Genomic DNA, 14798 nt, shown 5'->3' with positions numbered 1-14798 from the left:
AATTCTTTAATGAAATGGCTGGCATTTTAATTCTTGGGATGTAATACCACATTTCGATTATCATTACAAAGCAGTTTATTAAGATCACTGATTTCCATTTCTTCTACTTTTGCTTCTTGGAATGTACTGTACGAAGCACAAAGAGATATGTACGTACTATGTACTAGATAACATGATGAATTTACGTTTCCAATATCTTAAAATCAATTAAGCATAATCCCAGATCTTACATAAGTCCTAAAAAAAATTTAGAATGTAAAGTACAAAAACAGACCTTACAATCTGTGACATCACAAATTTTAAAATGATTACCATGTGTGTAACAATGAATTTGGTACCAATCCAGATTTGACCACGTGACCCAATCTATAATCTTATTACTAATCATGTAAGATAAAAACTTCCCTATCACTTAACCTAACTAAAACTAAAATTACTATGTAGTTTAAAGAGACCACTGATTCCCATACCTAGAATTTTGCAGGTCTTGTCCAAAGGACTTGTTCTTAGAACTGAAAAGAAGAGACATGTAAATTTAAGGAAGTTAGACAACCGTGTGGGGGAAAATGGATGTAAAGTAAAAGGCATAAAGCAATGCAGCTGGGGTTACAGAGTTGCTGCAAAGAGCTCTAGCATCATCTGTGGGGAATAAAAAGTCTTAACTACTATAAATAGTTGCATAAAATTCCTTTGTTATTGTCGAATTCATCTACAATGACATTTTCATAACACAGCTTCACCTATAAGTGGTCAACCTCCTATCATAGCACTTTACCTTGCTACCTTTGGATGACAAAAACCAATTCTTATAAATGTAAAAATTAAAAACAATGAATATTATTTTGTAAAACAAACAGAATCAAGGAACATTACCTTCAATGTCCCTTGGACTATCACAGCCTGAATGATCTCTTACAAACTTACTTTACACTATGATTGACAGCTGTAGTAAGCCACTCAAACTGAAAGGTTTAACTGCTAGAGAAAACTAACGACCAGCAGTTGAATGTAATGCAGACTGGTTGCCCAAAGGGAAGAACTCTTATTAACCTATACAGTGGGCCCCCCGTATTCGCGGATTTCTCTCGGGAACGTTTCCCCGAATTATTCGCGGAAAATTCGCTGTATTTTTCTATGAGAAATATCCACAAATTCCTGATTTTTTTTAATCAATTTTATCATAAAATGTCCTTTTTGTGATAAAACTATTAAAAAAAACAAAGTATGACAATTTTTAGTGGTTTCTCTTGAGTTATAACTAACAAAACAAGCTGTTTTTAGCAGTTTTATAGGGGTTCCAAACATTTGCGGGTTCTAACTATTCATGGGGTTGGGGGGTCTGGTATGCATCCCCCGCGAATACGAGGGGACCACTGTACTCATAGGTAGTTTACCTTTGCTGTCAAGAAACTATAACCATTACGTACACTACGTTTATCATAACTTATTACTGAAAAAGTTTAACCAGAACACTGAGGTAACATTTACTCTCTGATAGGGTTGGCTAGAAGGGTTAGAAGTAAGAAATTGAAATTGGAACGCAAACGGTAAGAGAGGGGCCAAAGAGGCAGAGAAAAGAACCTTTTATACTGGCCTCAATCCAGTTTATCAATAACTGGTTAGTCAAATATATTAAAATGTGCATATTCTGCCATGCAAATATTTCCATTTGAACAATTAGGACTGTCACACAGCATACTGAAAAGATGGTCCAGCCAACCATAAAACAACCAGAATAATAGACAATTTTTTGCTTGACATTACCTACAAGTGCCGAGCTGTGCAAAAAAAATTAAGAATTTGCATATAAAATAACTTGAAAAGTACAGTGAACCCCACCCAGTACTCGTGCACTCTAGATTCACGGATTCCTCTCTGGAATATATACCCCCATTATTCATGAAAAATTTGCCTATCAGTGGTATTTATGAGAAATATCCACAAATTCATGGTTGTTTTATATTATTTCATCATAAAATACAATTTTTGTGATAAATCTATTCCAAAATCCAGGTATACAAATTTTTAGTGGGTTTTCTTGAGTTTTAAATAACAGAATAGACCGTTTTAAGCGTTTTTGTAGGGGGTTCAACTATTCGCAGAGTCTAGCTACTGTGGGGGGGGGGGGGGGGGTCCTGGTATGCATCCCCCACAAATACAGGGGGAACAGTGGTAATTTGAATTTTTCATGGCTTTACAAACTAGAGCTTTTGCATAGGACTATCCTTCGGTTTGAGCTGGAAACTCAAGTTGAACTCAGCAAAATATAGTGCAGCTGAGTGGGGGAATACCCCTCACTCACTAACCACCACCAATTTCCTTTATTGGCCCACGCCTCCACCTCACACACACACACAGAATTTTAAAATTAATTTGTATTTTTCCTAGGTAAACAAGCTCAACCTTTTCATATATGAAGTCTTACTGAACGTATCTATGGCCCTGTACTGACTGAGAAAACAAATGAATAATGCATCATGCCTACTCTTTACCGGCCTACCCACTCCATTGGCAGTTCCGGCCTAGTTAAGTGTCTTGCTAGCTAGACAGGCAGTATGAAACAGGTGACAGAGGAGAGTTTCCTTTTATACAAAAATCTTGTTTGTATACACAGAGAAAATATAATTTATTTTAAAAATTTATTCCAATGGAGGAGATACAAACTATGCTTTTCATATATTAAGACTCACTTTCAGGGGGGATGCACCTGTATTTTCTTACAGACAGAGCATTGTAACTGGTGACCTCTTATTCTCTGTTTGAGTCGGACCTTACCCTACTGTTTGTTCAACTTACTCAAGTATTCTCATATCTAAAAATGCACTGACTTACATTAGCCTTTTCTCCACTAGAGTCTGTAAATCCCCTAATGTGTGGGCCTGTCCTTCCCTGCTCTCCTACCAGGGTAGGGTAGTAGAATGCCACATTATTTTTATTAAATTATGATTAGTTTTCAAGTTTTCTGGTTTTGATTTAATGAAGCTATGTAGTCTTATTTTGGGCTTATAGTGCTATGACTCAAAACACTGCTTTTTTTTTATTTATATATTTGCCAAAATGATAAAAATAATAGGAACTTCTTGAAACTGCTCATGTGAGTGCATATTGGTTTGTTTGAACCAGTGGTCATTCAGCAACGGGACCAACGGCCTTAAGTGATTTCTGAACCATGTCAAGAGTGAACTTCTATCACCAGAAATACACATCTTTGACCCCACAGTGGAATAGAGTACATATTAGATGTGCCATTCTCATGCAATTTCGTTTTTTCTATAACGTGAACTAGAAGGAATTTCATTAAGAAAAAGGCTATTTTCGTGACGTCATGTGTGACATACATTAAACGACTTATATATATCTTTATCTATTTGAGATTTTAGGAAAAACAAAATTACAGATTGTTTGCATATTTGAGTATCTACAAACAAAATTAGGAGAGTATAAGGTAAATAATAAGACCACAATAAGTTTGTGATGTCATACAACAGATGGACGGACTAACGGACATGCATTCAAACCTCGGTTTTCATTCACCTCTCTTTTCGTAGATTTATTTCTGCAAAATTTTGTCTTGGTTATTGTATGTTTCCTCAGTTTTCATACACTTTGATATTTTCCATCCGGGGCCCAACGTGTGATCGGGACCCCGTAACGAGCACCCAAACAAAGCATTCCATCTTCTTTCTTGACCCTATTGTCTTTTGTGTTCTTTGTTTTTGTGCTTTTGATGCTTGTTTATTTGAGTGCAACTGCTAAATAAGCCATCATGGGGTAAAGAAAGTTCCAATTACTGGCCTTACTGTAAAATAAGCGAGAAACGTTATAGAATTTAAGAAAGAACTCGTAGCAAAGTATTGAGTATGTTGCACGCTGATCTCAAGTGAGAAAATGCCTACTACGAGCGCTGCTGTTAGTGAATTTAAGGCCAGTAGATGCTGGTTTGAAAAATTCAGAAAGCAAATGGGCAAACATAAATAATGTGCCTACTTCACTGATTAAGGACATGTTTGCAAAGAGGTCATGAAAAAATTCTGCGGAGAATTATCATTCCAACAAAGAAGTTGTAATCTGTCTCCAACATGTTTTATGACAGTGCCGTGTTTAACTTTTGGTAAATTTTAAGGAAGAAACAAATGTCTTTGGACAGTTTTGCTGTGCAACAGGGGTCCAGTAACTATCGAGCTGGTCTTAGTGCTAGTGAAAAACGAAAAGGAGAAGTAACCTCAGATAGTGCCAATAAAACATGGAGAAGTGACCCCAGATAGATCCTTGATACCTTCAGTCTCAAAGTCCTTCTGGAGGGAGATTCTCCTTCCAAACAATAACCTCTCCTCCTCCTCTCCATCTTCCATATGCTACCGAGTGTTTAACATAAAGGTTAAAGTGATGCTAAATGTACTTTTTTTCATTTTATTATTCATTTATATTTTTCATTGTTTTCTGTATGTAAAACAGTTTATTCCCTATAAAATGTATTTTTTGTTAATATTTTGGGGGTCTGGAACGCATTACTTAATTGTATTTATATCATTTTTTATAGAAATTATTGTTTCAGTTTTCGTAAATTTGGATATCATGGAAGGTTCCAGAACGGATTACGTATGTACAAAAACCAAGGTTCCACTGCATAGCATTTTTACGCTCTCATAAAGTTGACAATGGAATTATAATTGTACCCTAAAAGTATTAAGTTGAAATATTGAATGGTTATTTTTTTTATTAATATTTTTGTGTCAGAGAGTATGGTATGTATGCCCTTAACAACACTGAAAATGACACTATTTCTCAATACAAAACACACAAACACAAAACACAAGTTACACTTAGCAGTCAGGAGAAGCAAAAGCTATCCTTACATGATGGGAGCTATTGAAAAAGTGCTTAGTGATGGTAAGTGAGATGGTAAGTGAACGAAGGCGTATTCCCCTACTTACCCCCATAACCACCAGTTAATTACCTTGTTACAAGTTCAATGATATTCTCCAGCTCATGCTAAAGGTTACTCCTATATAAAAGGCAATGATTTCAGTTGCCATAGGAACAACTGTATTTTATCAGTACTTGACTGTGTTGAAAAATAAAATGAAAATAAATGGAGTGACTAAATGATTCAAGTCATTCAGTTCTTAACCTACAACCATTTAGCTAGAACAACATTGTTTAAATAGGTGACCTACACTCAAACAAACAAGAGCAAAAACATTTCTTCAATGACAATCAAATTAAAAAAATTGGTAGTTGCATTTCTTTATCACTGTCATGTAACATGAATTAGTGCACAAAGTTTTGTATACTATAAGAAAGAGAACAAATTATACAGCCCTAAGATGTAAAGTAACTCAATAAACAGTGAAACAGCAGAACACCAATGCACAGGAAAACTTACTTTTTCAATGACTGTTTAATAATGCCAATTCTGTACCGCTGATGTGCTATGCCTTTGATGCACTTCTGCTGTAGCTGTGTTAACTCATCTAATTTTAGTCTGTATTCCTTGTGGACTTTCTGCAAAAAAAATAAAAAAAATTCCATACTAATAAACTTGAATTGGGAGAGAAAGAGAGAGAGAGCAGAGTTACTGATTTCCGGGAAGTTGTGTCATAAAGACTTGCCTACTGTATACCCTTCATATTTTACACTTTTTGGGGTTTGCTATCCTCTCTACTGTATACCTGTGAATTCCACATAAGATTACTTTTTAAAGCATTTAGCACACAACTGAGACTACACGTTTAAATATTTCAAATCTCCTGATGACATACAGATATAAACAATACAATCACAACTTATGAATTTTTATCAGTATTCAAACCTTTTTCTTTTAAAGGAGATAAGATGACGAAGGCAAAGCAATCAGTCAACATTTCATGCAAATACTTGAGGGGCAAGAACTGTGTGTGTTTGTTAAATTAATTTTGTATTGTACCAACACAGTTCACACTTTTGAGTAATCCATAAAGATTTGACAAATAACTCTAAATACTTCAGCACTGCTTCATCTTCCCAAAATGAAACTAATTGTGGGATATGTCTGCAAACATGAGCTAACTTCAGATTTGGGATACCATTCTCTTCATATGGTTAAACAGACAGTTGAGAATAATCTGTTTGTTGAGAAAGTTTGTGTTGCTTTTATTTGTTGTTTTTATTATGTAATTATAAAATCCATTGTTCTTTTTCTCATTTTGGGTAAAGCTATCTGTTACCCAGTGATAAAATATGTATTGTAAATTAATACTAATGGTTGTTTGCTCTTGATAGGAAAACCCAGCAAAGTATTGTTAAGGTTTGCTTAGACAGTAAATCCTTTCAAACGTTAACTACCTAACGACCCTTTCAGAACTAAATCCTTTCAAGCGTAAACTACCTAATGACCCTTTCAGAACTATCTGCTGGTGGTCTTGTTCTCACAGTATAACACGAAGTCTTGAAGAAATGAGCGCCAGCAGAAATGGGCAGTTCAAAGAAGACTTTCTTATCTAGTGTACATCAATCAAGTTATGATTCTATTACCATTATAGTTCGTCAAGGCATTGCAAAGGAAGAGTAATTAACCCGAATTTTTCTCAGTCATCCTGCACAAGATGATGCCTGCCACAAGTGTCTTAACGCTGACGACACTATCTAAACCAGATTTCCAAACAAATAAGCCCCATTGATATTGTAATTAAAATATTCATAATTTATCACTTATGTAACTTTTGCATATTAAGCCATGAAGGTTATCAGCATTTTTAGGCATTTTAAGTTAGATATTTTGCCACAGGATATGTGTTAACTTTTAAGTTAGATATTTTGCCACAGGATATGTGTTAGCTTTAAGTTGAAATTTCCTGCTTGTCAGTCCTGTTGTAGTTTAGTAACATTAACTATGTACTCAAAAAGTATGTGGAAGCAAATGGCAAGCCAGGCAGAGAGTCAACAGACTGAGCCAAAGGCCAAGTTGATGGGCTCAGCAAGGTCATTCAGTGCTGAAAGGAAAATTGAGAGGAAGGGTTTTAAAAGTGCCATTGGAAGAAGACCCAGCAGTTCCATTATTAAACAATTGTTAGGAGAGGTTAGAAGGTAAGATGGAAGAAAGATAAGAAGAGTGGAGGTAAAGTACAAGGACTGAAAGGAGTTGCAGCTAGGGACCAGAAGCAAAGTAAAGTGTCTGCTGACAGGTGGGCCAGGCTTCCCCATACATATCGATTGTTAACGCCCTTGTCTGAAAGTTAAACAGCCATTCCAGCTTGCATTTGCAAGCTAAATCCCATTGTAAAGTATTTGTGAAGAAGCAAATTATATTCTCAACCCTAAAATGCAATGGTTTTCAATACACATTTAGTACCTCATTCTATCAAATTTTGGTATTTCTAGACAATAGCTCCGCCACTAATAATTTTGATTTTTTTTTTTTTTCTGATGAATTATTTAGTGCTTTATCTAAAGCTGACCTTTTTTTTGAGGAGGAACAGTATTTTTACCCTATTTGTTAACCTTTCCAATCTTGGGTGACCCCCAGTGGGAAACTGGGGTTTCTGGGTGGAGAATGAATAAAAGAATCCGTTTTAACATAAGAATAATGGCACATGTAGAATTTACAATAAACAAGGCCACCAGCTAACCTAAACAAACCACCTAACCTAACCTAGGGGGGGGGGGGCGCTTTGTCCCCCTTTGACCCCCCTTACACAGCCATATTAAATATAAGACAGCCTAAAACCCTTTGTGTACTTACTTAGGTTGGAGGGTAAAGGTGAGCTGCCATGATCCAATACTTTAAAATGCAATTCAAAATAGGCAAGAGCCAAGTATCCAACAAACTAATCCTTTCGAGAACCGTATTTAGGCAACAGATTCTTCAAATCCCGCCACCGCCTCTCAATACTATTAGTATGAGCTCCAGTGTGCGGGTCCACAAAGTTCAAGGAGTGGTTGACTTAAACGAAGAAATCCCTCCTCATTTAGGCAATCGCATGCCTTCCAACAGTCAGAAATGATGAGAGTGCTGGGCTCTATATAATCCCTTATCACTGTTAAAAGTGTCACTTTGTCCCTATTTTCTACAGGAACAGCAATTGAGACAAGAACTTGGGAGAAAATCCATATACAGTAAGTCCTCGGGTTACGCCGGTCTCGACTTACGATGTTTCGCGGTTACGAACGCGCCCCCATAAAAATATAAAATAATATTTTGCGTCGTTCCGTCTTACGCGGTTTAGCGTCGTAAGCGACGTAAACAAACGCGAACTAGTTCCGGGCGCACGGCGGAAGAATACGCTTTGTGGGGGAGAGGACGGCGTCGCTTCGCTACGCTCATTCCTCGCCCATACGCCATTTTGGTTGTTTACACTGCCTCTCTCTCCCTCGTGTTGTATCGTTTTTGTAACTTTTTGCTCTTTGTTATGGCTCCCAAGCACAAGGCGGACTCTTCTGATGGTAGTGCATCGAAGCAAAGAAAGGCCATCACCATGGAAATTAAAGTGGACATTATAAAGCGATCTGAGAAGGGAGAAACGCCAACAAACATTGGCCGCTCGCTTGGCCTTAGCCGTTCGACCGTTGCTACCATTATCAAAGATAAAGAGCGCATCGTTGAACATGTGAAAGGATCTGCTCCTATGAAAGCGACAGTGATAACTAAGCAGCGTAGTGGTCTAATAATTGAAATGGAAAGGTTATTGGTGCTTTGGTTGGAAGACCAAAATCAACGGCGTATCCCAGTCAGCCTTATGGTGATTCAGGAGAAGGCGAAAAGATTGTTTGAAGCGTTGAAAAAAGAAAAGGGGGAGGGAAGTGAAAGTGAAGAGTTTGTGGCTAGTAGGGGTTGGTTTATGCGATTTAAGGCTCGGGCCAATTACCATAACCTTAAAGTGCAAGGTGAAGCTGCTAGTGGGGATGAGAAAGCAGCGAGTGAATTTCCTAAAGCGTTGTCTGAGATAATTAAGGAGGGGGGTTATTCTGCTCAGCAAGTGTTTAACGTAGACGAGACAGGTTTGTTTTGGAAACGTATGCCTAACCGCACTTACATCGCCAAGGAGGAGAAGTCAGCACCCGGTCATAAAGCCAGCAAGGAGAGGCTAACTTTACTTCTTGGGGGTAATGCTGCTGGCGACTTCAAACTGAAGCCCTTGTTGGTGTATCAGGCTGAAAATCCAAGGGAACTCAAGGGCATTTGGAAGGGTCAACTACCAGTAATTTGGAAGTCCAACAAGAAGGCATGGGTGACACTTGCAGTGTTTGAGGACTGGTTCGTAAACCATTTTGTTCCAAGTGTGGAGCGGTATTGCGCCTCCAAGGGTATCCCCTTTAAGGTGTTGCTAGTGCTGGACAATGTCCCTGGACACCCTGCCCAGCTGGGAGACTTCAACCCTAATGTCAAGGTGGTTTACCTTCCACCTAATACGACGGCCCTTTTACAGCCTATGGACCAAGGAGTGATTGCTTCGTTCAAGGCCTACTACCTACGAAGGACAATTGCTATGGCTTTACAGGCAACTGAAACCAAGAAGGACTTGACTCTGAAGGACTTTTGGAAATCCTACAACATCCTTGATGCAGTAAAGAACATTGCTAATTCCTGGGAGGAGGTTAAGCAAACAAACATGAATGGTGTCTGGAAGAAAATTTGTCCTCAATTTGTGAATGATTTCTATGGGTTTGAGGACACAGTTCAGCTAGTTGTCAAGAACGTTGTTGTCAAGAACGTTGTTGCCCTAAGTAAGGAAATCAATTTGGAGATGGAGGTTGATGATGTTACAGAGCTGCTGGAGTCTCATGGCGAGGAGTTATCTGCTGAGGACCTGATACAACTGGAGAAGCAGATGATAGAGGAAGAAGAAGAAGCACCCACCCCAGAGCCTAAGGCTTTCACAAGGCAGGACTTGACAAGAGGTTTTGCAGAGTTGCAGCAAGCGTTGTCAACTTTTGAGGCTCAGGATCCCTACTTGGACAGGTTCACTAGGGTTTCCAGAGGCGTCATGGATTTGATGCAGTGTTACAAGGAGATCTTGGATGAAAAGAGGTCGCTCTCTGTTCAGACTAACCTGGAGCAGTATTTTAAGAAGGTAGAGAGGCCTGCAGGAAATCCTGTACCCTCTACCTCAGCTGCCTCTGCTAATCCAGACTCGCCTGCCCCACAATCTCCAGCACCTTCTGAATGTTCTGCTAACCCAGACTCACCTGCCCCAGTATCTCCAGCACCTTCTGTAGGTTCTGCCTCACCTAAAGACTCACCTGCCCCAGCATCTCCAGTAGTATGTTCTGCCTCACCTCAAGAATCACCTGCCTAAGCATCTCCAGTAGTATGTTCTGCCTCACCTCAAGAATCACCTGCCTCAGCATCTCCAGCATCTTCTGGGGGTTCTTTTTCTCTTCACTAACCTCCCCCAGTCTCTCCAGCACCGCAGCTTCCTCTCCAGTGTGCAAGCCAATCAAATTAATAAAGGTAAGGAATTGTTCTCTCGTTGTTATTGATAGGTATTTACATTAAATCATGTGGTATTTTTTAATGTTCCGACTTACGCTGAAAATCGTGTTACGGCGCATCTTAAGAACGGATCAACGTCGTAACTCGAGGACCCCCTGTAAATTGATGTCAAAGTAGATGGCAAATGAGAAACCGCAACAGAAGTTGAAGGTTCACACGCCTCTATGGCTCTCAAAAGACTGAAAAATTTAGCGGTGAAAATTGTGTGAAAAGTGTCGAAAAGTGTTAGTTTCCAGTAAAACTGTCACCTGATTGGTTATTCAAGTCACGTGATTCTAGTTTTGTTAAAATGCTAGTCCCAAGTAAAGTGTGGACCATCATCATTGGTTAAAAACTATGACATTTGGGTGAGGTCTTGCCACGTAGAATACAGTCGATGATGTAATAATGACATGATCTATGTTTTTAACGTACACACGAACAAACGAGAGCTCAGTCTGAAAAGGAATTTGAGAGTTATGAAGTCGAGGGACTTAGTTTTTTCAGGTGGATCAAATTTAATTTTGATTTTTAAACCACTTCTAGATCTACGCCGCTTAGATTTATATACCAAACGAAACTTTGGACTTCCCTCTTTATAGTGAAAGTACTTAAATTTGATAACTTGCTGGTGGAGCTATTGTATAGAATTACCCAAATTTTAGTGATTGCTAATGTTGCTATGCATAAACAACTAGTATAGCTGATTCATATAAGGTAGATTCTTGGATGAGCCCTATGCTTACAAGACCTTTGTTTGGCGGCCGCTGATTGGCTGATACCCGGAGGTAGGCGGCTCCCAGCCAATCAGCGACCGCCAAACAATCGTCTCGCAGGCATAGGGCTCACCCAAGAATCTACCTTAAGTGAACCAGCTATAGTAGGCTATAGCCTACTAGTTGAAATTTATGTAGTTTCCTTCTAGCTGGCATGTGCATTGCACTTGTTTTTCCCTTTCGCAAGCAAAGACCTCAGTTTCAAACTACAGTCCCAAACTACCTAATGGTTGGATATTGGGGAAGGAGAAAACAAAAGGTGATCTACACCACCGACAGCCTTAGGCTACTGTTGGAAGTATAAAAAAGACAAGATTAATTGGAAACATTCACAGTTAAATGTTTTTCTTAAGTGTAGCTATCTACACGTGAAACATTACAGAAAATCGTCATTAACCAGCTAATTTTGTGTGTTGTAAACACACTAGCCCTGTCCAATTCCATCGGGGGAAAACGGGATATTTATATTAACCATTACTAGTTATTTTATAAATCTGCCAAAGAACGGTGATTAAATCTGATTAAAAATGCTACATTTTTCAAACTTATCATATACCTAGGTAGTATTACTAGGTAGGTGTAGCTAGGTAGTAGCCTAAATGGGTAGTAGCTAAATGAAAGGTTAGCCTATAGTTTACCTCTACGAGGTACTACCTAGTAGGTAGTTAGGCTTGGCTACACAAGTTCATTATTACTGTAGGCTTCGCTGATCTAATGAAATGTGTATTTGGCATAATACTGTGGTGTGGATGGGCTACCCCGTCACAATGACATAGCTACCTAGGTAGTAATCTTCTACACGACACGAGGCCTCAGCCGAAAACCCATACCCGACTTCTCGTCAAACAAAAACTCCACAACTTTTCCCGTAAATAAACTCGCCACAAATCAAACAGTCGATAATAGTTACCTCCAAAGTTCTGTATTCGTTACTCAGAGTTTCCCATTCTTCTATGCAAGCATCTATGTTGTTATGCTCCATTATAACTGAAATGAAACACTATGGCTCCACCTTACACTTCCATCGTAACGTCACTGAACAACGATCAGCTGGCCAGCCAGAGCCAGGGCTACGGTAAACACCGTTGGCAGTGTTGCCAGAACCTTAGAATACCCATCGCAACTTCGCTTAGTCTTAAAATATATATATATATATATATATATATATATTATATATATATATATATATATATATATATATATATATATATATATATATATATATTCATGCTCAGTTTTAGTCATCTTATATAAGATGCTGAAGATTCTCTTGAGAAACGCACCTTCAGCTCATGACAAGTATTGGAATTACACTTGATACTTTATTTAAATGAGACTTAAACAAAGACACTTTTTACGAAAAATGGACTATCGTGAACGGGAGAATTAATATTCAACAAGATATTTATGTATTCTGTTACATGTAAGCATTTTACTGTTGTATATCCATAAAAGCGAAATCGGCGCAGAGAGCAAATCTTGCCGAGACAAATTGATAAACGGTTGGATCACTATACCCTTCAGTTCATATTATTACGTAAGATTAAGCGTCACGCGAAGCTATCAACGTAATATAGGCTAATAGGAGGCAACACTGCCAGCCTACACTAATATATACTGTTTCATTGGAAAAGGCATCGGGTGTTCGACTATTTATCTATTACCGTTATGAATAACATTAACACTATAAATTTGACATTAAAAATTATCGAGGGGGCACAAAAATATGAGTCGTCAGATGACTTGACTACTTTGCACCATAATTTTCCATTAGTAAGAATGATTAATAATTATCTGGTGACTGGTGTCGTACAGTTAGCACATTATCAAAACATACAGTTTATAAGAATACAAGAATGATACTTTTTTCACATAAGGGTAAAAGGCCAATCTCACTTTACAATGAAATTATATGGTATTTCTATATAAGCATTCCGCATAACGGCATCGTTCGTCCCCGCGAATACAAAAGCCACCAGGAATTGGGGCGTCAAATGTATTTCGCCGTGTTTAGTACGAGCCCTTGGGGGTTAATTACAGTCGTCCGAATAAATATTACTTAAAATTCTTGATCAGGAGGTAAAACTGCAAAGAAAAACCCAACTGCCATATATATATTACACACACACACACACACACACACACACACATATATATATATATATATATATAATATTAGATATATATATATATATACTATATAATTAATAAAAGGAGTCCATAAAAGCACCAAAATATAGAGAGAAAAATACTATATTTCAAAGACTACTGATGAATGAGAAAAGTTACAGAAAAGGTGGTATTTATACCAAGAGGTCCATCCACAGGTAAGCCAATTTAGGTCACTCCCGCTGATAATCTTCTTTTAATGATTTTAAGTGTTGGTTGAATGAAAATCTTGTCGATGACATCTGAATCCCATGCTCCTTTTGAGATGTTCATTACCTGCCTCTGTTTAATCAAGGCCGATTCCATCATTTGACTCTTGTACCGGCACTTGCTACTATAAATTATATATGACAAATTCCAGTTTATTCTATGGTTATGTTCATATATATGGTTGAAAATAGCTGAGTTCTGTTTTCCATACCTAACTGACTGTTTATGTTGTATTAATCTTTGGGGAAGTGATTTTCCTGTAAATCTGATGTAAGATTGGTCACAGTCCAGGCATGGGATTTTGTAAACACCTGATTAACATCCAACAAAAGACATCCTCCAAGGACACAGGCGTTTACAAAATCCCAAGCCTGACAGGTAATGAACATCTCAAAAGGAGCATGGGATTCAGATGTCATCGGCAAGGTTTTCATTCAACCAACGCTTAAGAAGATTAAAGGAAGATTATCAGTGGGAGTGACCTAAATTGGCTTACCTGTGGATGGACCTCTTGGTATATATAAATACCACCTTTTCTGTAACTTTTCTCATTCATCTACCTAAAGAGGGAGACAGCAGGCTTTGAAATATAGTATTTTTCTCTCTATATTTTGGTGCTTTTATGGACTCCTTTTATTAATTTATATATATATATATATATATATATATATATATATATATATATATATATATATATATATATATATATATATTATACACACACACACACACACACACACATATATATATATATATATATATATATATATATATATATATGCAACTGATCTATCCCTTGGAAAACGGAGTCTTGATAAAAGAGTAAAACCAGCACTTGTACATAAAACATCCCTTATTTTGTTATGACTACCGGTTTCGGAGTAACAGTCTCCATCATCAGGTCTATACAAAATCAGAAAAAAATAAAAAATAACTAAATTACAATCGATCATTAGAAAGAAGAAATGTTACACAAAGGTTACATTGTATATATAATAAAAAAAAAAGAGTAATGTACAAGCATAAAAAAGGAAAGGAAGCAATATTAAAAATAAGTAAACACCTGCATCATGAAGGCATACAAACATACAGGTATTTACTTTTTTTTTAATATTGCTTCCTTTCCTTTCCATGAACAGAGTCCACCAGTAACTGGGGACTGCCTGTATGTATATGTAGAGGAAGGCAGGCAA

The 14798-nt window shown here is 37.6% G+C and overlaps 1 protein-coding gene across 3 annotated transcripts in view; it reads right to left on the bottom strand.

The window, feature by feature from the left end:
- LOC135198047 (transmembrane protein 120 homolog) overlaps positions 1 to 12294 on the bottom strand; it is a 110901-nt gene extending 98607 nt beyond the window's left edge. For 2 of the 3 annotated variants that reach the window (XM_064225434.1, XM_064225435.1), the window contains exons 1-3: positions 12137 to 12294; positions 5387 to 5505; positions 471 to 512 (exon numbers count right to left, since the gene is read on the bottom strand). In XM_064225434.1, coding sequence (XP_064081504.1) covers positions 471 to 512; positions 5387 to 5505; positions 12137 to 12208 — 233 coding nt within the window. In that variant the 5' untranslated portion in view covers positions 12209 to 12294. The remainder of the gene's footprint in view (positions 1 to 470; positions 513 to 5386; positions 5506 to 12136) is intronic. The other variant, XM_064225436.1, reaches the window with a different exon arrangement.
- Positions 12295 to 14798: the final 2504 nt, after the last annotated feature.

Source organism: Macrobrachium nipponense, chromosome 21 (assembly GCF_015104395.2).
Source record: "Macrobrachium nipponense isolate FS-2020 chromosome 21, ASM1510439v2, whole genome shotgun sequence".
Classification (NCBI taxonomy): domain Eukaryota; kingdom Metazoa; phylum Arthropoda; class Malacostraca; order Decapoda; family Palaemonidae; genus Macrobrachium; species Macrobrachium nipponense.
The sequence above is the reverse complement of the archived record's forward strand: the minus strand, read 5'-3'. Positions and strand labels throughout refer to the sequence as shown.